This window comes from Carlito syrichta, unplaced genomic scaffold (assembly GCF_000164805.1).
Source record: "Carlito syrichta isolate Samal-C Ts95f unplaced genomic scaffold, Tarsius_syrichta-2.0.1 Scaffold312061, whole genome shotgun sequence".
Lineage (NCBI taxonomy): Eukaryota > Metazoa > Chordata > Mammalia > Primates > Tarsiidae > Carlito > Carlito syrichta.
Genome location: NW_007256157.1, coordinates 105,748 through 128,951, shown reverse-complemented (window position 1 = coordinate 128,951; position 23,204 = coordinate 105,748). Strand labels below are relative to the sequence as shown.

The 23,204-nt window shown below is 40.4% G+C and overlaps 1 protein-coding gene across 1 annotated transcript in view; it reads left to right on the top strand.

Annotated features, from left to right (window-relative positions):
• Positions 1–23,204, top strand: part of EP300 (E1A binding protein p300) — a 51,355-nt gene that overhangs the window by 13,237 nt on the left and 14,914 nt on the right. Inside the window, exons 8-20 of the mRNA XM_008069474.2 lie at positions 55–229; positions 5,936–6,013; positions 6,779–6,888; positions 8,523–8,660; positions 9,544–9,981; positions 11,142–11,321; positions 12,004–12,148; positions 14,011–14,129; positions 15,476–15,715; positions 16,954–17,042; positions 19,232–19,312; positions 21,688–21,744; positions 22,409–22,486. Coding sequence (XP_008067665.1) covers positions 55–229; positions 5,936–6,013; positions 6,779–6,888; positions 8,523–8,660; positions 9,544–9,981; positions 11,142–11,321; positions 12,004–12,148; positions 14,011–14,129; positions 15,476–15,715; positions 16,954–17,042; positions 19,232–19,312; positions 21,688–21,744; positions 22,409–22,486 — 1,928 coding nt within the window. The remainder of the gene's footprint in view (positions 1–54; positions 230–5,935; positions 6,014–6,778; positions 6,889–8,522; positions 8,661–9,543; positions 9,982–11,141; positions 11,322–12,003; positions 12,149–14,010; positions 14,130–15,475; positions 15,716–16,953; positions 17,043–19,231; positions 19,313–21,687; positions 21,745–22,408; positions 22,487–23,204) is intronic.

The window sequence follows — 23,204 nt, the reverse complement described above, 5'->3', positions numbered from 1 at the left end:
TATTACCCAGTAAGCATTTCCTCTTTTTTCTTTCTCTTATTTTACTTAAAAAAGGCGGAATACTACCACCTTCTTGCTGAGAAGATCTATAAGATTCAAAAAGAACTAGAAGAAAAACGAAGGACTAGATTACAGAAACAGAACATGCTACCAAATGCTGCTGGCATGGTACCCGTTTCTATGAATCCAGGACCTAACATGGGACAGCCACAACCAGGAATGACTTCTAGTAAGTGCTTTTTGTTATGTGTGTTAGAGAGATCATTGATAAAATGTTTTTTATCTGAATCCATTAATTTGTGTAAGCTTGTATGACTCTTCTAGGGTTTTTGAATTGCTTTTGCCTTTGCAAAGAAAATAATTCATCCAGTAGTGAAAACTGTAGCTGAGCAGTATGTTTAAGATTGCTGGGTATGATACTTAACATATTCTAATACTCTGGCATTATTTTTAGAGCCAAAGATAGACTTCTTTAAAAGTGACACCTAGAAAATGATATCCCACGGATTTTCACTAGTTTTTCTGAGACTGACTTGCATGTAGTAGTGAACCAATAGATGGTAGGCTGACTAGCTTCAGAGGCCTCATAGAAGATTATATATTTCCTAACCACACATGATCATCATGTTGCATTGTCACACTTTCTTCTCGACACAGTGTATTTGTTTTTTAGAATCATTTTTAAAATTACATCTTGATAGTTTCATTTCTGGTTATAGCATCATTCTCAAACTGATGAATTAACCAGATAGCTAAGACTATTATACAATGCCTTACTCATTCATTGGTTTATTACTAGGTTCTAAGCAGTGAAATATGGAGTGGACACACAGTCGTGGATTTACACAGGCTGGTTAAAAAGCCTGGATTTGGTGAGTTAGGAAATGCTAACTACCTTGAGGAAGTGCCAAGTAAACCAATAGGTAGCAGCTCTTAATCGTAACCGTTCGTGGATTATAGGTGGACTAAGAAGTTCATCTCCCTCAGTCCTTAAAGTAGTCGAGAATCATTGGTTGCCTCTGACCTTTAGCAGCATCACTTGTTAACCATAGTATGCCAGACACTGTTTTCTAATTGGACCTAGATGTGTAAAGAGTTGGGAAGAGCAACATTTCTGGCAGAGGGAATAGTATAAGTGGAGGCAGAGTAGCAAGTACCTTTTGAGTACCTTTTGAGTAAGGAGAACAGATGTTCAGGAATGAGAAAGTCAAAAGTAGAATTGGAGAGACTGCTTCAGTACATGTTTTGAATTTGAGTAGTAACTAAGCATATAAAGACAAGTGTTCATACTTAAGACACTTGGTTTTGGTAGAATTTATTCAACTTGTGGTTGAAATTTGAGCCAAGTCTGAAGTCTGTGAGATATTAAATTGCAGTCTAATGTCAGTATAAACAAGTATAGTACTGATGTAGGCAGGAATAAATATTAGTGGAACTGAATAGAACAAGTGTGTACTGACCTTTATTTCATACTAAATCTGATATTTTATAGAATGAGATCCTTGTCTTACCCCATACACAGAAATTAATCATATAAGAATAAAAGATTTTTAAAACTTTTTTAAAAATTGAAAGTACTACCCAGAATACTGAAAATATAAAATGTGTTAAGAAAGGCCTTTAAATTAGATGCTAACTGGAATCTTTAAGGAAAAAATGACAACAGAAGGTACCATAAGCATAACAGTATTTTCAGTATTAAAGGTATCTGGTATCTGGTCATCTCTTTTTTTGAATCATTAGGGTCTCACTCTGTTACCTAGGCTGGAGTGCAGCAACACAGCCATGGCTCACTGCAGCCTCAACCTACTGTGCTCAGGCGATCCTCCCACCTAAACCTCCTGAGTAGCTGAGACTACAGGCACATACCACCATGCCTGGCTAGTTTTTCTTGACTTTTTTTGTAGATATGAGGTCTTGCTATGTTGCCCAAGCTGGTGTCAAACTCCTGGGCTCAGCTTCCCAAAGTGCTGGGATTACAGTTGTGAGCCACTGGTGCTGGGCTGGTCATATGATTTGAGTGGGAAGGAGGTGAAATTTAGGGGAAGAATTCTGGAAAACGAATAGAAGGAACAAGTAATCAAATCAGTCGATGCCATTTGAGAGTCTCTAAAGGGGAGAATCTAGACTCTGGAATAAGACCTTGATGAGGATGTAAATGTTGGTTTATTCCCCTAGTATTCCACTCATTATGTTTCTGGGTTGTTTGTTTTTTGTTTTTGTTTTTTGTTTTTTTTTTTTGAGTTGGAGTCTCACTCTTGTCACCCAGGCTGGAGTGCAGTGGCACACTCACGGCCACCACAGCTTCGACCTACTGGGTTTAGGCGATCCTTCCACCTCAGCCTTCCAAGTAGCTGGAACTACAGATGCATGCCACCACGCCCGGCTAGTTTTTGTGATTTATTGCAGAGATGAGATCTCACCAAGTTGCCCAGACTAATCTCTAACCCCTGGGCTCAGGCAGTCCTCTCACCTTGGGCTCCAAAGTGCTAGGATTACAGGCTGAGCCACCACGCCCGGCCATTTTTGGATATTTAATTACAAACAGTAATGCTATGATTGCACAGAAATATTCCTAGCATAATTTATACTGTTGAAACACTAGAAACATCCTAATAATGTTCCAGTATTATATTGCTAAATATCCAGAACATGTTGAGTTTATTTTGAATATAGTTGTATCTAATTTTATATCTCCATGATAAATCATGGGTAAAATAAAGAATTATGGAAGCATTGAACTTTCTCTTCTTATTTCTGTAACGTTTTTTTTTTTTTCCAAAGAGTAATTATTATATAATCAAGTGACTATGGTAGGTCTGTGAATTGGCCTAAAAAAGATGCTCGTAGTGAGTAAAGTAATATATATGTGCGTTTTGAAAAAGATAAGCCCAATTGTTACTGGGGTTGAAGTTGGTGACTCTTTTCCTTTTAATTTTTTGCAAACATTTTAACTTTAATGATGACAGACAAATATATGTATTATAATCTGACTTTTAAAAATTATGGCATATGCCCAGGAAAAAGTTTGGGAAGAAATAAGTGCTAACCTGTTAACACTGGTTTCTCATGGAAGCAGTGGGATTTCTGGATACTTTTGTGTTGTGTGTTAGAGAATTTTTGACTGATCTGTGCATGTAGTATGCATTAAGGAAGTATTTAAATGTGAATGATGGACGTGTGTGTGTGCATGTGTGTTTGTATATGTCTTCTTTACCTGTAAATACTTATCTTAAAAATATTATCAAAGTATTATTTCAAATGTTCATGAAATTTCCTTGTAATGAAAGGTTAAGACCTGCCTCCTAGAGCAGCAGTAGATACTATGATACATTCATACCATGAGGACAGTGAAAACTACCATCTACGTTATAGCTGTAAACAATACTACTTGAACAAATGGGGGCAATAGAATTACATTTTTATTTTGATTTTCATATTACTAGTCTCAAATATTTAGAAATCAGGTTTATTTTTAGAAATGGAAGGGGCCAAGAACAGTGGTTCACATCTATAATCCCAGCACTTTGGGAAGCCAAGGTTGGAGGATCACTTGAGGCCAAGAGTTCGAGACCAGCCTGAGTAACATAATGATACATTGTCTCTACCAAAAAAAGAAAAAGGAAAAATCAGCCAGGCATGGTGATGCATACCTATATTCCTAGCTGCTTTAGAAGCTGAGGTGGGAGGTTCGAGGCTGCAATGAGCTATGATTGTGCCCTCTACCCTGAGCGACAGCAAGACTCTGTCTTCATCAAAGAAAGAAATATCTAGTAGATTTGATTCTGTCCCAAGGACACCATTGTCTACAGCAGGAATAATGGCTGACTCTTTTAGAAGTTTCTGCTGTTTTTCTAATGCTCTACAGTCCTCATCAGTCTTTTGTGTTTTGGGTACCGAAGACAGTTTCACCTGTTATTAATGATTTGACCCACGCTGCCATTTAGCTTGAAACACCTATCCATATTGTTGAAAGGAAGAAAATGTTCCTTGTATATTAGGTGAAAATATTGTTTTGTATAAAGTATATGTTAAATATATACATATGTGAGGAGGAAGATGAAAAGTTTTTTTGGGTAATTCATTGGATCATGATTCATTTTTGTATTATTCCTGTTTCTTAATTTTTATATAGTAAACATGGATTATACATGTACTTTTTAGAAATCTTGAAGAGTTGTTACAACAATTTCTATGAATAAATGTTCAGCCCTTTCTGTGTTACTTTTGCTCCTTTACTAAAAGTTAATTATGTCTTTTCTGAAGCTTTGGCCATCACCTTATAGGAGGGTCTTCTACTAGCATACCTGAAGCTTTAGTGGGCAGCCCTTGCGAGGAGATGGCCTGGGTAGAGCCAGGTCACTACAAGCATCCTGTCTTTTCCCAGGATGCTTTAGAAATGTTTTCTCTGTGCATCATGTTGGAAATGCTGCACTAGAGGATGTGTAGGTAGTCCAGGAAGAAGACATTAGAATTTATATTTTAATCTCATTTTAAAATATTTCTATTTGTAAGCAGTACATGATATATAATACTGCATAATACACATTTAAAATCATTGTTCACAGCGGGTCTCTGTGCATACAAACGTGCTCTTGGGGTATTCAATCAAATTTGGTCACTGCTTGGCAAAATGTGTTGCTATTATCTGTGGAGGTATTCTGTTACACACCAACGTTAAACTCTACCTTTGTTAAACAATAGTATATGATTTTTATTTATTTTGGGTTTTATTTATTTATTCGTTCATTTATTGTGTGTGTGTCTGTGTCTGTCTGTGTTGGAGTCTCACTCTGTTGCCCAGGCTGGAGTGCAATGACACGCTCACGGCCACTGCAGCCTCAACCTGCTGAGTTCAGGCAATTCTTCCACCTTAGCCTTCCAAGTAACTGGAACTACAGGCATGTGCCATCATGCCCAGCTAATTTTTTTGATTTATTGTAGAGAAGGGGATCTCACCAGGTTGCCCAGGCTGGTGTCGAACCTCTAGGCCCAGGAAGTTCTCTTACCTCGGCCTCCCAAAGTATTAGGATTGCAGACTTGAGCCACCACACCTGCCAATTTTTATTTATTTATTCATTTACTGAGTCGGAGTCTCAACCTGTTGCCCATGCTAGAGTGCAGTGGCACGTTCACAGCCACCACAGTCTCAACCTTCTGGGCTCAGGTGATCCTTCTACCTCAGCCTTCCAAGTAGCTGGACCTACAGGCATGTACCACCAAACCTGGCTAAATTTTTGACTTACTGTAGAGATGAGGTCTCACCAAATTGCCCAGGCTGGTCTCGAACCTTGGACTCAAGCTACTACTGTCTTGCCTCCGCCTCCCAAAGTGCTAGGATTACAGGCATGAGCTACCACTCCCAGCTTTTTTTTTGAGTCAGAGTCTCACTCATTTGCCCAGGCTGGAGTGCAGTATCATAATGCTGCAGCCTTAACCTGCTGGGCTCAGGTAATCCTTCCACCTTAGCCTTTGAAGTAGCTGGGATATTAACCATGCTTGGCTAATGTTTTTATTTTTTGTAGAGATGAGGTCTTGGCATGTTTCCCAGGCTGGTCTAGAACTCCTCAGCCTCTCAAAGTGCTGGGATTACAGGCATGAGCCACTAAGCCTAGTAGCCAACAATATCATATTCAGTGCTATAATAATTTCATTTTTTTATAAGACTTGCATTATTTTTCCTGTCAACATTAAAAGCACCCTAGTTAAAAAGGAATACTACCAAAACCATTTGGAGGGCATTTTCCTGTATTCCAGAAATAACTTTTTCTTTTTTCAGGTTTCTGTCTAGCTCAGAGCTTTATTCTTTTGAGATTCACACTGAATTCCTTAAGAAATTATTAAAGCTATTTTGTGGGGTTTGTATGTGGGTTTGTTTGTAAAGGGCTGCTGGTACCAGCTACTTTTTTTGACCATTTCTCTTTTTTTACTCTAGACGGTCCTCTGCCTGACCCAACCATGATCCGTGGCAATGTGCCAAACCAGATGATGCCTCGGATAACTCCACAATCCGGTAAATTGTGAAATAAATTTATGATTATTTTAAGAGTCACTGGTGTACTGCAAGATAATACTTGTCACACTGATTCTTGCTTGAGGGCAGCAGCAAATGTCATAATACCTGCTTCAGAATTAGCAGAAACCTCTTGAGTTGGAGCCCAGGAAGGAAGGAAGGGAGGGTGAAGAGCAGGTTGACTGGCAGATCAAGAACAGATGACAAGCATCCATTTTAAATCAATTGGATGACCAGTCACAGTGACTCATTCTTGTAATCCCTCCACATTTGGAAACCAAGGAGGATTGCTTGAGTCCAGGAGTTCGAGACCAGCATAGGCAACATAGCAAGACTTTGTCTCTAACCCCAAAAAAGAAAAGAGGGGAAAAAAAGTAGACTAGCTGGGTGGTACACACCTGTAGTCGCAGTTACTCTGGAGATTAAAGTGGGAGGATCGCCTGAGCCCTGGAGGTTGAGACTGAGGTGAGCCACAATTCTGCCACTGCATTCCAGCCTGGGCAACAGAATGAGACCCTGACTCAAAAAATTAAATTAAATTAAAAAATTAAAACCACTGCAGATTCCGAAATTTGGTTTGGAGTTCATGTTAATGATTACTGTCTACAGCTACTATAAATGAATCATTTCTTTTTAGTTACAAGTTTGAAATAGATTCCTTTATTAGTCCTGATGAAATGATGTAGATTCAGATGTAAGAACTCTGTCTTTTATTCTCCAGTTTCACAACGGTGCTCAGTTCTAATATTCTGCATCTTTTCACAGGTTTGAATCAATTCAGCCAGATTAGTATGCCCCAGCCCCCTATTGGACCCCGGCAAACCTCCCCTCTTCAGCACCATGGACAGTTGGCTCAGCCTGGAGCTCTCAACCCGGTTAGTTTGATTTCTTTGGTCTTTACTTGATATTTTAAAGTCTTTTTTGGTCTGTTTATCTCTACTTCATAAACAAAAATTCTGATAATTATTTAAACAGACCGTAGCTCTTGTTCTTATATTGTGGTTCTTTTGTATTTAGCTCTACTAGAAAGTTGATTTTAAAAAATAGCCAGTCCCCCTCATCACTGGAGTCTCAATTTTTTTTTTATTTTTTATTTTTTATTTTTGAGTTGGAATCTCACTCTGTCACCCAGGCTGGAGGGCAGTGGCCCACTCCCGGCCACTGCAGCCTCGACCTGCTGGGCTCTGGCAATCCTTCCACCTCAACCTTCCATACCTGAAACTACAGGCATGTGTCCCCACATCCAGCTAATTTTTCTTGATTTATTGTAGAGGTGAGGTCTCGCTAAGTTGCCTAGGCTGATCTCGAACCCCTGGGCTCAGGCACAGGCTGTCTCGAATCCTTGGGCTCAGGCAATCCTCTCACCTCAGCCTCCCAAAGTGCTGGGATTGCAGGCATAAACCACAGCACCCAGTCGAGTATCAATATTTTGAAGCCTGCAGGCACCTCTCTTTCCATTTGCCTGGTATTCCCTTCTCCAGGCAAACAAGTCTTTATTTTGCAAGGGTGATGGAGAGACAGTTTTCCTGGTTCATTAAGCTGCTTTCTCTCTCTCTCTCTCTCTCTCTCTCTCTTTTTATTGAATCTGAGTCTCACTCTGTTGCCCAGCTGCACACTCACAGCCACCACATCCTCAACCTGCTGGGATCAGAAGATCCTTCCTCCTCAGCCTCCATAGTAGCTGGGATTACAGGTGCATGCCACAATGCCCAGCTAATTGTTTTAATTATTGTAGTGACAAGATCTCGCCATGTTTCTTAGGCTGGTCTGGATCCCCTGGGCTCAGCTAATTCTCTCACCTCTGCCTCCCAAAGTTCTGCAATTATAGGCGTGAGCCACCATGCCCTGATTTATTCAAACTCTTTACCAGTCATCCTTTAGAGTTACTAGTGTTTCTGACCCTTGAGCCTTCTGGGGGTTCTTCAGTGTTACTACTACTCACATATCTGCCATGGTTAACAAGAAGTCCTAACCTTTATTTCAATCTATAAGACAAATGTTCTTCTTAGCTTATGAAGTTTTTGACCTTTAGTACTCCAGATCTCCTTTCTTTAATGCCTAAATTTGTACAGGGTAATTTTATAAACGAAATGTGACAATCCTGGAGCATTTGTGTACCATGAATGCTACCAGTTTCTGCCACAACTTGTAAGATTTCACTTGTTTTTACCCATTATGGAATCCAGAGTTTGTGCTGTTACAATACCACTGCCACGAACTCATGAAAATGTGGTTACTCTTCTCACTTAACAAGAGTATGTAAAGAAACATCTTTTTTCCTTGTCAGAGTGTTAGGTATATTTTTGTGCTGAGAGAATGTAGGCTTGTTCCTATCCACTTGTTCTTCCTTAGTAGGCTTAGGTAAACTATGAGGCTAGTCCCTGTTGTCTTGGCAGAGCCAGCTTTTCTACCACTTTATTCTTTCTCCCTCCATCCCCCTGCAGGCCTGGAGCAGTTGAGGATTTCAGTTGTAGTAGAATAACTAATGATGCTTTGTGGTTTTTTGCAGCCTATGGGCTATGGTCCTCGAATGCAGCAGCCTTCCAACCAGAGCCAATTTCTTTCCCAGACTCAGTTCTCATCACAAGGAATGAATGTAACAAATATGCCTTTGCCTCCGTCCAGCGGTCAAGCTCCAGTATCCCAAGTATGTCTCACAAGTGGATTTTTTACTTATTTTTTGATTCTTGAAACATCTCTTGATCTATGTTTTTATAGGGAACAGTAACAACAAATGGTGGGTAAAAACAGATTAATTTTTTTAAGAACAGTTTTGGGCTTAGAGTATTCAGAACACGAGATTATTCTGTGACATAGCAATGGTGTAAATTTTTACAAATTAGCAAATAAATTGATGGTTTCAACTATTTTTAGTAGTGAACACTTTTTCTTTTTTTTTTTTGAGTTGGAGTCTCACTGTCGCCCAGACTGGAGTGCAGTGGCATGCTCCCAGCTACCGCAGCCTCCACCTGCTGGGCTCTGGCGATCCTTCCACCTCAGTCTTCCAAGTAGCTGGAACTACAGACGTGCGCTACCACGCCCGCCTAATTTTTTTGATTTATTGTAGAGATGAGGTCTCGAACCCCTGGGTTCAGGCAATTCACTCACCTCGGCCTCCCAAAGCGCGGGATTACAGGTTGAGCCACCGAGCCTGGCTAAAAGTAAAATCTTTGAACTACAATGTACAAGAAGGAATTCTAGCTGAAGAGAGCATAGGCAAGGCCAGAACACTGTGCACTTCTCCCATTTACTGCAATGGCTGAGACCATTCTGCTGCATGGTTGGAAGTCTATTTAGTTAAGTTTAGTTTAGTCAGTTAAGAAAGTTAACTAAGTCTCTTGAGTTAAGTTTCGTTAAGTAATGTTTGTGTTATCCAAAGATATGTCGCCAATAGGATTTTTTACACATTTTAAAATAGATATTTCTACTTTTTAATCAGTTTGTATCCTAAATGTGCGTAACTTGCCTACATAAATATTTCTTTAATTCTATTTTGAATTGCCATCTTGTTATGTTTTTCATTTTAACAGGCACAAATGTCCAGTTCTTCCTGTCCAGTGAATTCTCCTATAATGCCTCCAGGCTCTCAAGGGAGCCACATTCACTGTCCTCCTCTCCCTCAACCACCTCTGCATCAGAATTCACCATCTCCTGTACCCAGTCGTACCCCCACTCCTCACCACACTCCCCCAAGCATAGGGGTTCAGCAGGCACCAGCAACAGCAATTCCAGCCCCTGTTCCTACACCTCCTGCCATGCCACCTGGGCCACAGTCTCAGGCTCTGCATCCCCCTTCAAGACAGACGCCCACACCGCCACCAACACAACTTCCCCTCCAAGTGCAGCCTTCCCTTCCTGCTGCTCCTTCAGCTGATCAGCCCCAGCAGCAGCCTCGCTCACAACAGAGCGCAGCAGCCTCTGTTTCTACCCCAACAGCACCATTGCTGCCTCCACAGCCTGCAACTCCGGTAAGCAGAACTTTGAATTTGGGCAGAATCGTTTCCACTGCACTGTAATATGTTACTTGTGCCATTTCTCTTCTCTTGTTTCATCTCTTATTGTGTTTCCATAGATGGAATAGACTCTCTTTTTCATTAGGAATTTTGTTTTCCTGTTTTCCCTTCCTGTGTTTGTACTTACCATAGTAGCAACACAAAGATTTTAAGTCTGCCTTTACCACTGTGTTTCATGTTGTATTCTGACGCATGAAGTCATGTAAGGGGCATGACAAGGGGACTGAATCCTTCTGCTCAATTAGTATATTGTTTAGTTTACCACATGAATTTTATCTAAGATGAGAATTACAGACCAGGACAACTTGTAGTTTCCTTGTAATGGCTGATCGTGTATATATAGCAAAAACCCAAAATCTCATCTAATCATTGAATCCTTATTAATAGAATTATTTGTTATGGCTTAGACCTTTTCACTTTTATGTTGATTTTACTATTGTAGTTCTCAGGCTGATGAACTAAGATCCCATGGGTTACAGCCATTTTATAAAATACTATTGACCGATTCATCATGGCCTCTGATAGACAAGGAAGGGTAGAAGTGCAGAAAGGAGCCTATGGGTCTGCTTGATTTTATTTTTTTATAAGGTACTTTCAGAAAATACTAACTTGTCATTAAGTGTTTTCTTATTAGAAAACTTGTGAAAAAGATAGGGATTGCCAGTTATCCCATTAGAATGCAGTGATTCAAACAGCCACTTTACATGTGAATTCTATATGTTTATTCTGACTTCTGTACATTTGAATTTTTCCCTAATGAAAATAAAAACAACCCAGAAAAGCTAGTCATCCTTATTGTCTTTATAAATGTGAACTCCTCTGAAAGAGTCATCTTTTAACCCCCTTCCCAAACACACACACACACACACACCTGCTAGACTTTGGCAGTTACCAAAAAAAGTTACTGGTGTTTATGTACAACATGCCAGCCAATACTTTTGCATACTCTATTTCCTGTTCTTAAGCATAATATTAAAAAGTAAAATGGGCAGAACATCATTAGTGGATAATAAGCCGGGGAGTAGGTAGTTAATCTTGCTGTCCTGTTGTGTAGTTCATATTCTGATTATGTAATTGGCCTGCTCTTCTTGTGTTTTCCCCTTTTTTCTGCCTAGCTTTCCCAGCCAGCTATAAGTATTGAAGGACAGGTATCAAATCCTCCATCTACTAGTAGCACAGAAGTGAATTCTCAGACCATTCCTGAGAAGCAGCCTTCACAGGATGTGAAAATGGAGGCCAAAATGGAAGTGGATCAGCCAGAACCAGCAGATACTCAGCCAGAGGACATTTCAGAGGTAAGAGTAGGGCATTTACTGCTATGAATGGTAAGGTCCTCAGTCTAGGAACTCAATTTTTAAAAAATAAATATTGCAGAAAAGTATTCTGAGAATTAGACAGAGATTTCTTGACCAATGGTTTAAATTAATTCTGTTTGTACTATACCAGCAAATCTTTCTTCGCTGTCTTTTTTTTTTTTTGAGTTGGCGTCTCACTCTGTCATCCAGACTGGAGTGCAGTGGCCGCTCCCGGCCACTGCAGCCTCCACCTGCTGGGCTCCGGCGACCCTTCTGCCTCAGCCTTCCAAGTAGCTGGAACTACAGGCGTGCACTACCACTCCTGGCTAATTTTTTATTTTTATTGTAGAGATGAGGTCTCGCCAAGTTGCCCAGGCGGGTCTCGTACCCGCGGCCTCAGGTAATCCACTCACCTCAGTCTCCCAAAGGCGCGGGATTACAGGCTGAGCCACCGAGCCCGGCTTCTTCACTTTCAAGAAGTATTACAGAGAACACATTTGAATTTAATTTGTCACATTTTGTAACAACAGCATTTTAGTTATTTCTTTTGGAGTAGATTTTCACATGAGAAAGAGTGCTCAGATATGTCCACAGGGAAGGGTAAATAATGTAATGATAATGTCTTTAATGATTCCCAATTAGATATCTTTGGAGTGCTAAAAATTCCTATCTTGTCTTTTAGACTAAAGCAGAAGACTGTAAAGTGGAACCTACAGAAACAGAAGAAAGAGGTACTGAGTTAAAAACTGAAATTAAAGAGGAGGAAGACCAGCCAAGTACTTCAGCTACCCAGTCATCTCCAGCTCCAGGACAGTCAAAGAAAAAGAGTAAGTCCATACTCTTTGTTTCTGGAAGTAGCAAAGAAACCCAGAATTGGGATCAGGCCTTGGAAATTGCCATTAATTTGATTTATTTCTTTTTTTTTTTTGTCTTTTTTTTTTTTTTGAGTTGGAGTCTCACTGTCGCTGAGACTGGAGGGCAGTGGCCGCTCCCGGTCACCGCAGCCTTGACCTGCTGGGCTCCGGCGATCCTTCCGCCTCAGCCTTCCAAGTAACTGGAACTACAGGCGCGTGCTACCACACCCGGCTAATTTTTGATTTATTGTAGAGATGAGGTCTCGCCAAGTTGCCCAGGCGGGTCACGAACGCGCAGGCTCAGGCAATCCACTCACCTCAGCCTCCCAAAGGCACGGGATTACAGGCTGAGCCACCGAGCCCGGCTAATTTGATTTCTTTATTGTTGTTGTTGTTGTTGAGTCAGACTGTAGTGCACTGGCATGATCATGTGCCACTGCAGCCTTGACCTGCAGGGCTCAGGTGATACTTGCACCTCACCTTCCACCTCAACCCGGCCAAGAGTGTTGTTTTTATTTTTCTATTTTTATTTATTTTTTTGAATTGGAGTCTCACTCTGTCATCCAGGCTGGTGTGCAGTGGCTCGCTCACAGCCACTGCAGCCTCAACTTCCTGAGCTCAGGCGATTCTCCTGCCTAAGCCTTCCAAGTAGCTGGAACTATAGACATGTGCCACCATGCCCCGCTAGTTTTTTGACTTATTGTAAAGTCAGGGTTTCACCACTTTGTACAGGCTGGTCTTGAACCCCTGGGTTCAAGGATTACTCTCTCCTCAGCCTCCCAAAGTGCTGGATTCAGGCTGACCCCACTGCAGCCTGTCAGACTCTTAAAGCTCGCAATTGTTCTCTTAATCACTAGCTTCTTGAACAGTAGTTTAAATTTGTTCTGTTTGTACCATACCAGTAAACCTTTCTTCACTTTCAAGAAACATTACTAAGAACACACTTGAACTTAATTTGACCAACTAAGTCCATTTTGTAACAATACCATTTTAGTTTTTTCTTTTTATTTTACTTACACCATTTGTCACAAAAATATTCTCTTCCTCATCTCTGAAGTAGCAAGCATTTTAACAAGGGTGCTTTTGATTCCTTTATGTAGTGAGAAGACAATAATACCCGGTCTGATTCCTGACTTACTAAATACTAATGTCATGAAGAAGGACTTTTTCAGTTCTTGGTTAACAGCATCTCCCTCTTAACACCAAGTATCATTTGAACTTTTGTTAGAGGAAGCCTGTTTATAAATTTTTGTAGAAGGCTTTGAATTGTTTCTATTTGGCCAAGTCTATCTTACTTGAAAAATTAGCTGAGCCACAATGGATTTTTTTAAAGATGACAAGACCGGGTGCGGTGGCTCATGCCTATAATCCCAGCACTTTGGGAGGCCAAGATGAGAGGATTGTGTGAACCCGCAGGTTCGAGACCAGCCTGGACAACTTGGTGAGACCTCATCTCTACAATAAATCAAAAAATTAGCCAGGCATGGTGGTGCGTGCCTATAGTTCCAGCTACTTAGAAGGCTGAGTTGGAAGGATCACCTGAGCCCAGCAGGTCAAGGCTGCAGTGGCTGGGAGCGTACCACTGCCCTCCAGCCTGGGTGACAGAGTGAGACTCCAACTCAAAAATAAAAATAAAAACAAGACATTCTGTTTTTAGGCTCTGCATGAAGCAGAGTATGAGTTAGAATCAGGAAGTCAGCCCGTTGTGATATTTCTGTGCAGACAGTGTAGTTAACTTTGTGTTTTATGATTCTTGAGATGCTTTTAGAACTTTGGTTTGAATTTTTTTTCTTTTGCTTAATTGCTGACTAATTTCAAATGTACTCTTCTCAAAGTTTTCAAGCCAGAAGAATTAAGACAGGCACTGATGCCAACATTGGAGGCACTTTACCGTCAGGATCCAGAGTCCCTTCCCTTTCGTCAACCTGTGGACCCTCAACTTCTAGGAATTCCTGTAAGTATGTGGTGGAATTTTGGGTTTTATTCTTTAATTTGATAACAGTTTTATTGAGAAATTTGCATTCTGTGCAAATCACCCATTTCAAGTATATACTTCAGTGATTGTTAGTACATTCACAGAGTTGTGCAGCACCATAATTTTAATTTGTTTTCATCACACCAAAAAAGAAAGCCCATGCCATTAACAGTCACTCACCATTTCCTCCCATAGCACCCTATCCCTAGGCAGTCACCAATCTAATCTTCTGTCTCTGAATTTGTCTATTCTAGATATTTCATTAAGTAGAAGCATATAGTATGTGATTCTTTGGCTTCTTTCATTTAGTATGTTTCCAAGGTTCATCCATGTAGCGTGAATCAGTAGTACTTCATTCCTTTTTATGGCCCAGCAGTAGTAGTGTACATTTTCTTGACCCATACATTAGTTGATAGACATTTGAGTTTTTTCTGCTTTTCTATTAAGATAGCGCTGCAGCCGGGCACGGTGGCTCACACCTGTAATCCCAGCACTTTGGGAGGCAGAGGCGAGAGGATTGTCTGGATCCAGGGGCTCAAGACCAGCCTGGGCAACTTGGCAAGACCTTGTCTCTACAATAAATGAAAAAATTAGCCAGGCATGGTGGCTCATGCCTGTGGTTCTAGCTACTTGGAAGGCTGAGATGGAAGGATCACCTGAGCCCAGCAGGTTGAGGCTGCGGTGCCGTGAGCAGCATGCCACTGCACTCCAACCCGGGTGACAGAGTGAAACTCCAACTCAAAAAATAGTAGCTCTGCTGTGTACATTGGTGTACAAGTTTTCGTGTGGATGTGTGCTTTTATTTCTCTTTGGTATTTACTTAGAAGTAGAATTGCTGGGTTATATGGTTTATTTGCTTGTATCATTTGAAGAACAGTAGATCATGGCAAAAACCATGGACTCTAGTTTAGCTTTGTTTTTAAAGTTTCCTTTATACACCAGGCTGCTGACAGGTTTCATTTGGGGATTTTAACGTGTTACTGGACAAGTGTTTCCCAGGGCAGGATCTTTTAGGAATTTTTTTCCCTGTATTTTTCTGTGATTTCTAGATGGAACATAAGTATCTTTGACTTCACTGGTCTAACATATACTGTGGTAACGTAGGTTCGGTACACCATCAGCCTGCTCTCTGGAAAGTCTATAGTAGCTCTGTTTCTGTGCTCTCTGAGACAGATGATTTAAAGACAGCAGTCACTGCTTTGGAAATACAGACAGGTTAAAAACTACATATTACTTGAAGAGTTGATGATAATAGCAATATATTCCATCTGCTGCCCTAAATACACTGAGACTTGGGTAATGTTTGGTGGCACTTGTCCTTCTAGGATTACTTTGATATTGTGAAGAGCCCCATGGATCTTTCTACCATCAAGAGGAAGCTAGACACTGGACAGTATCAGGAGCCTTGGCAATATGTGGATGATATTTGGCTTATGTTCAACAATGCTTGGTTATATAACCGGAAAACATCACGGGTATACAAATACTGCTCCAAGCTATCTGAGGTCTTTGAACAAGAAATTGACCCAGTCATGCAAAGCCTTGGATATTGCTGTGGCAGAAAGGTAAGAAATCACTTTTTGACCCGCCTTTCACTTTTCTAGGACACCTAGAAAATATTGATGACTGAGGTAAGAGAATATTCTGCTTCTAGCTTTGACCTGGCCTTTCTCTTAATACATTGGTTAGACTTAACTTGTACATTCCACATTAGTAATACTTATTTATATGAAATGGGTTTTCTAGAGAGACATTTTTTGCTCTTCACTTTCACGTTTTCTTTTTTCTTTTTTTCTTTTTACTTATAGACGTATGGTCTTACTATGTTGCCCAGATTGATCTCACATTTATGGGCTCAAGTGATCTTCCTGCCTCAACCTCCCGTAGTGCTGAGTTTACAGGCATGAGCCACCACACCTGGCCCCACATTCACATTTTAGATGTAAATTATGTGGAAAACTTGACCAATTAAATATTGAATCATTAGACTGTAAGCCCACTTGGAGTAGGAGCTTTTATCATGTTCACTTGTGGATTGCATTGCTCACCATCTACTCTGCTGGCTTTCCTGTACATACCAATTCATATTATTATTATTATTTTTTTTGAGTTGGAGTCTCACTCTGTTACCCAGACTGGAGTGCAGTTGGCCGCTCCCGGCCACCGCAGCCTCGACCTGCTGGGCTCCGGCGATCCTTCCACCTCAGCCTTCTGAGTAACTGGAATTACAGGCGCGTGCTACCATGCCCGGCTAATTTTTTGATTTATTGTAGAGATGAGGTCTTGCCTGCCCAGGCGGGTCTCGAACCCGCGGGCTCAGGCAATCCACTCACCTCAGCCTCCCAAAGGCTGAGCCACTGAGCCCGGCCCAATTCACATTATTAAGGAGGAAAATGTGTCCTGTGTGGGCGGAGGGGGGAGGTAGTTGCTGTTGGTAGTGTTATCATCATCCTTGGGGGGTTGTTTTTTAAGATGGGGTCTTGGTACCCTTAGTATGTTGCTCAGTCTGATCTCAAAAGTGGGTTCAAGCAGTTCTGCCTCAGCTTCCCAAGTTGCTGGGGCTGTAAATGTGTACCACCATGCCCAGCTACTCCTGTTGGGTTCTTTGGTAAAGTGATAGAAGGCCTACCTCAGGGTTTTAAAATAATGTAGTAGTAAACTGGGAACAGTTTTGGGGGAATATCCCATTATGATTAACATAAATGAAAACTAAGGCATCACTGGCTTTTGTTTCTTGCCATTGTTACTGTTCTATCTTGTCCTTAGGGCCTCTGTGCTCTTTAACAAATGGTTTCTTTTGCAGTTGGAGTTCTCTCCACAGACACTATGTTGCTATGGCAAACAGTTATGTACAATCCCTCGCGATGCCACCTATTACAGTTACCAGAACAGGTAAGCCTGACCATGTGTGGACTGTGGTCCATTGTCCACTTGTCTAGGGAGCGCATGCGAATGAACCACACATACATTCATGGTTCATGTGTAACTTGCTTGAAAACAACTGTATAGCACAAGTTCTGTTCTTTGCCTTCTGCCTTTGCAGAATTATAAAATTTTCAAACAAAAAGTAGCCTTGCATCAGTTGTCTGGGTTTTTATTTTTTATAAGGGGAGGAATCTAAGGCCTTGGGAAGTTAAAGCAACTTTGTAAGTTGTAGGCATAGATGGGAGTACATCTCAGGCCCCACTTCTCTTTCTTCTGTGCTTTGGATTTTTTTGTTGAGTCAGAATCTCACTCTGTCCCCCAGGCTGGGGTGTAGTGGCACACTCACGGCCACCACAGCCTCAGCCTGGCTGGGTTCAGGCGATCCTTTTGCCTCAGCCTTCCAAGAACTACAGGCGTTCGCCACCAGGCCCGGCTAATTTTATGATTTATTAAAGCGACGAGGTCTCAATTTTTCCAGGCTTGAACTCCTGGGCTCTGGCAATTCCTTTGCCTCAGCTTCCCAACATGCTGGGATCACAGGCGTGAGTCACTGTGCCTGGCTGCTTCTGTGCTTTGATTGATCACCACAGCCTAAGGCAAAACTGAGATTTTCAAATTACCTGAGCATGTTTAACTAAAGTTAATTAGGCAACTTTTTGGAAAAGTTTCCTTTTCGTATGTGGCCTAGCCCTAAGTTGTTGTTCTTGAAATATATATATATATTTTTTTTTTTTTTTTTTTAAGTATTTGCTTTTGCCTCTTATTAAGCAAATCGAGAGGGAAACCTCTAAAATAGCTCTGTACCAGGATTTTCCCTATAAAGACGTGCATATAACAGAGGATGGTATGGTTGTAATAAACCACTTCTGCCTTGTTTCCCCTGCCCAATCAATCGCTATAATAACATAAATTGCATTTGTTAATCTATCTTAACCACAGTTTGTCTCCTGTTCCAGTAATCAACCTACGATATAGCTTACATTTGTGTTTATTTGGAGCTCTGATACAGTAATAACAAGGCTGGGCAGTTAATACCTTTTGTTTGTTTAAAAACACCAAGCTCATGGTGTTGATTTTTGCTGAACTTGTGTGCTACAGATGAATTTCTGGCTTTGAAAAGTCACTTAAACTTTTTGTTTTATTTACAAAAAGTTAGGTGCACTCTTAATGCTTTGTAGGCCCAATGCTTTGATTTTATAATGAGTAAAAATCTAGTTTTTTACTCATTGAAACCTAGGAAAAGTGGGACTCAAGTTTTTATAAGTACTTTGTTTAAAAAAAGCAAGAAACAGCTGACATGAAACTTCTCATGTTACAACCTTGGCATTTATACTATTTTTGGATTTTTAACAGCAATCTAAAATGTTTATCTTTGCACCAAGGAACATTTAATCATATACCTGCACATACCACTGCCTTTTGAAATGTGTCACTTGATAACTATAATCAGTATTTAACTGTTCGTGCAGGCTTTTCAGTGAAAAACAATGTTTTTACATATGACTTCCTTGGGATGGAAAAGATACTTTGTGTTTTTTCAGTCCACAGTTGTTTCTAGATGATTCCTTCCTGCTTACTGTATCCTTTTTTTTTAAGTAGGAAGGTATTTAGGTAATGGTCAGAGTAGCAATTTTTCTCTCCCTGGTATATTCATCCTTTCTCCTCCTTTTGATTATTTACATCAAATAGCATTAATTACTGAAATAAAAGGGTATATATAGGTCTATGTAAGTGAAACTTTGTTTTTATTTGCTGTGATCATTTGCTACTTGTGATCCCATTTGAGATACTTAATGCTAATCTGTGCTTTGCCTTGGCTTTCTGCTTTGTGTTGTTCCGTCTTGCTTTTATGTTTTTTGTTGTCCTGCAATCCCTCATTTCTTCGTTTGTTTTGTGTTTTTTTTTTCTCCCTCATGCTTGTCGTTGTCTGCACTTGGCTTTGATTGCAAAAAACAAAACAAAACAAAACAAAAAAACAAAACCCAAACTGTGGGGCCCATAAATCTGCATCATTGAATGTCCTTGTCGCCGTTGATGACCTGCTCTCTGCTCCCGTCCCCCTCCTTGGCCTGCTGTGATTGGTGGCTTCGTTGCTTGGCTTGGGCTGTGTTGTGTGAACGGAACAGTTCACCCCAGTATGGCCTTCTTGCCGACAGGTATCATTTCTGTGAGAAGTGTTTCAATGAAATCCAAGGGGAGAGCGTTTCATTGGGGGATGACCCTTCCCAGCCTCAAACGTAAGTAAACTGCATTATTTTGACAAGTGTTATCTTACTAGTGTGTTGCCAGGTGATTGTGCTCAGGCTTATTTCTAAGGGGTCTTAAGCTGTGCTGTCCACTGTGGTAGCCATTAGCCATAGCTGGCTACTTAAATACAAATTATTAAAAGTAAGTAAAATTTTAAATTGTTGCTCAGTTTCACTACTCACAGTGAGTCTTCAGTAGCCATCTGAGGCTAGTGGCTACTATATGGCGGAGAACTCTATTAGGCAGCACTGATCCAGTAAGGTAGCAGTGGACAGTTATCATAGATACAGAAACAAATCATTTCTTCTATAAAGGAAACAATCAGCTTCACTTCTAAAAGTTGGACAGTTGGAGCAAGAAAACTTCATTATTAACTATTTTGAGTTTGAGGGTAACACCCTTGTAGATTAACAGAAGACTCATATTACTATAACCATGAATAGAATTTAACAACATGTAGAAGTCTAAGAGACTTGGTCAGGCTTTGCAGTTCAACAAGCTCTTGTTGTTTGATAAATGGCCAAGAAAAAATTTCAAACGTATTGTCTAAGCTGCCTAATAGTAGTAGGAGTCTCTGAGATTAATTGGACACTTTAATTCATACTTGGACTGTTTTAAGAAGGAAGAACTGTTCAGTATAATTTTTTTGTTTGTTTTTGAGTTGGAGTCTCACTCCGTCGCCCAGGCTGGAGTTCAGTGGCACGCTCACGGCTACTGCGTCATCAACCTGCTGGGTTCAAGCAATCCTGCCTCAGCCTTCCAAGTAGCCAGAACTACAGGCGCGTGCCACAATGCCCAGCTAATTTTTTACTGTAGAGGTGACGTCTTGCCAAGTTGCCCAGGCTATCCTCAAACCCGTAGCTCAGGCAGTCCCCTCACCTTGGCCTCCCAAAGTGCTGGGATTACAAATTTGAGCCACCACGCCCAGCCTAGAGTAATTTTAATATTCTTTCAGGTTCACGTTTACTTAATCTCTTCAGAACATTGCACAGAAATATGGAATTGTCATGTTAGTAGTGAAAATTAGGCTTTTAAGAAAAACTTTTAATTTTTAAAAATTGGGTTATAAAGTTGTGCTTTCCCTTTCAGTTACTATTGAAATACAATATAGCAGGGTCTAGGGGCTGGTCTTAGAGAATAAGTACTGAGAACCCTTGATCATCGAGATACTCTGACCCTTGGCTAAATCAGGGAGATCAGCTCTAGGATGGATTTCCCTGAAAGGAGAAGGGGCTTACCAAATTGGAAATCTAGAATGTCCTACCAAGTGTTCTGAGCCTTAGGGTACTACATCTCTGACTTAGAAGCATTTAGAAATAAACCCTCTCCCAATTCTACAGGTCTGTAGTAAGTCTTAATTCTGCCTTTCTAACAAGTTCCCAGATCCTTCTGGTGGTGCTTCTGGTCTTCAGATCGTACTTATAGTAGCAAGATCTTAGGCCATTCAGGAAAATGCCATTAACAGAGATGAATGAGGCTCTAGGCTATAACTAGCATAGGAAACAGTTTTAAATGTGGAGATGTCTTCGTTTTTGCAAGAAGAATGACACTAGTTTGGCCCCCTAAAGTTGATTCTAGGTGAGAATCGTAAAATTTAGCTTCTGTATATAGTAGTAAGACTAAGCAGTGTGGTATACTGCTTAGTCAGTATTTCAGGATGGGAACCTATATCAGATTTTAAAATAGGAAATGTAAGATTTTTATGCTTCAGAATTACCCTGAAACATGTATTCTTAATGTTGAAATTTTCTGTTGATATAAAAAATTGTTTGATGATAAACAATATTTTTAAATAGTGATTTACTTCCCACTATGCACATCATCTTCTAGAAATAACTCCGTGTAGGAATATTAAACCATGAAAAGGTTTAGATAAAACTAACACTAAGAGTAGTAAGCAAGATTTTAAAAAGGAAAAGAAGAAAGAAGTGGTATTTCTAGTTCTTCCTGAGTTCTCCATTTTTAATAAGTTGTTTAGGCCATGTGCAGTGGCTTACACCTGTAATCCCAGCACTTTGGGAGGCTGAAGTGAGAGGATTGCCTGAGCCCAGGGATTCAAGACCAGCCAGGGCAACTTGGTGAGACCTTGTCTCTACAATAAATTAGAAAATTAGCCGGGCATGGTGTTGCATGTCTTTAGTTCCAGCTACTTGGAAGGCTGAGGTGGAAGGATCGCCTGAGCCCAGCAGGTTGAGACTGGTGGTGGTGGTGAGTGTGCCACTGCACTCCAGCCTGGGCAACAGAATGAGACTCCAACTCAAAAAAAGAAAAATCCATTTATAGTGTAAAATGTTCTCTTTGGTTAGAATAGTGGTCAGATTGCTCATCTTTATCTCTTTCTCATTGTGTTCCTCTTCTCTCCTAGTACAATAAATAAAGAACAGTTTTCCAAGAGAAAAAATGACACACTGGATCCTGAACTGTAAGTAGGGTCCCTTGAATATGCAGTACACTGTAACTTTTCTCCTCTTCATTCTCTTGGTTTGCATGACCAATCAGATGGTTCTATATTCTTGGGCTAAATCTCACTGAAGTATTAAGGCTGTTGTCTACATTATAGTTAGTACTTAGTTGCATTTCACTAAGTTGGCTTAAAGTTGTGGTGTTATATAGGCCCAAGTGAAGCACCAAGTTACCTCTTACACACTATGTAGTCCATCTCCACTGCCCTCTGCATTCTCAGTGCGTAATTCATAATCCCCTAGTTTGTAATGAGGACTTTTTGGAGCATGGAGCACAAAGCATTGTGATGTATGTTTTCTAGGTGTTCCTGAAATGTATGGGATGATACCAGAACTCATTTGGAATTTTCAGCACCAGTGATCTTTCTCTTCATATTGCCTTTCCATAATCAGATTTAAAATTACCACATTTAATGACTGAATTTAATTGCATTTGAAATTTGCTTTACCCCATACACTTAATGAGTTATTAAGAAAATAAAAACTTTGTTAAAGCTAAAAACTTTTAGTCTTTAGACATGACCTTGTCTATCTTTTGAATCGTCAGAAAACATGACAAATATTGTAAGTTTTCATTTGGTTAAGTTTTGGGGATTAATCTTGGAATTGGCTCTGTATTTCCAGGTTTGTTGAATGTACAGAGTGTGGAAGAAAGATGCATCAGATCTGTGTCCTTCATCATGAGATAATCTGGCCAGCTGGGTAAGGCTTATTATACCATTATTTTCTTTGAAAGTTTTTTTCATCATGAATATAAGCTTTTTTCTTCCTTGCCTTGCCATGACTATATCATATCTTCAAAGTTCCTGTCCTTCAAATTTTTTCTTTGGATTGGGCAAAGGGTTACAGTTCTGTTTTAAAACATTAAATAGGCCAGGCTTGGTGGCTTAGCCTGTAATCCTAGTACTTTGAGAGGGCGAGGCTAGTGGATTGCCTGAGTCCACGGGTTCGAGACCAGCTGGACAACTTGGTGAGACATCACCTCTACAATAAATAAAAAGTTAGCTGGGCATGGTAACGTGCACCTGTAATTCCAGCTTCTTGGAAGGCTGAGGCGGAAGGATCACCTGAATCCAGCAGGTCGATACTGGGATGGCTGTGAGCTTGCTGCCCTCTCTACAATAAATTAAAAAAAAAAAAAAAAATTAGCTAGGTGTGTGGTAGTGTGCACCTGTAGTTCCAGCTACTTGGAAGGCTGAGCGGAAGGATCACTACCCGGGCAGGCCGGACACTGCACTCCAGTCTGGGTGATAGAGTGAGACTCCAACTCAAAAAAAAAAACAAAAAAGACAAAACAACAAAAAATAGATAGCATTAAATTTTTATGTTAACATTAAATAATCTGGAATCCAAAATTAAATCTTTCTCTTATTCTTTTTTTTTTTTTTTTTTTTTTTTTGAGTTGGGGTCTTACTCCGTC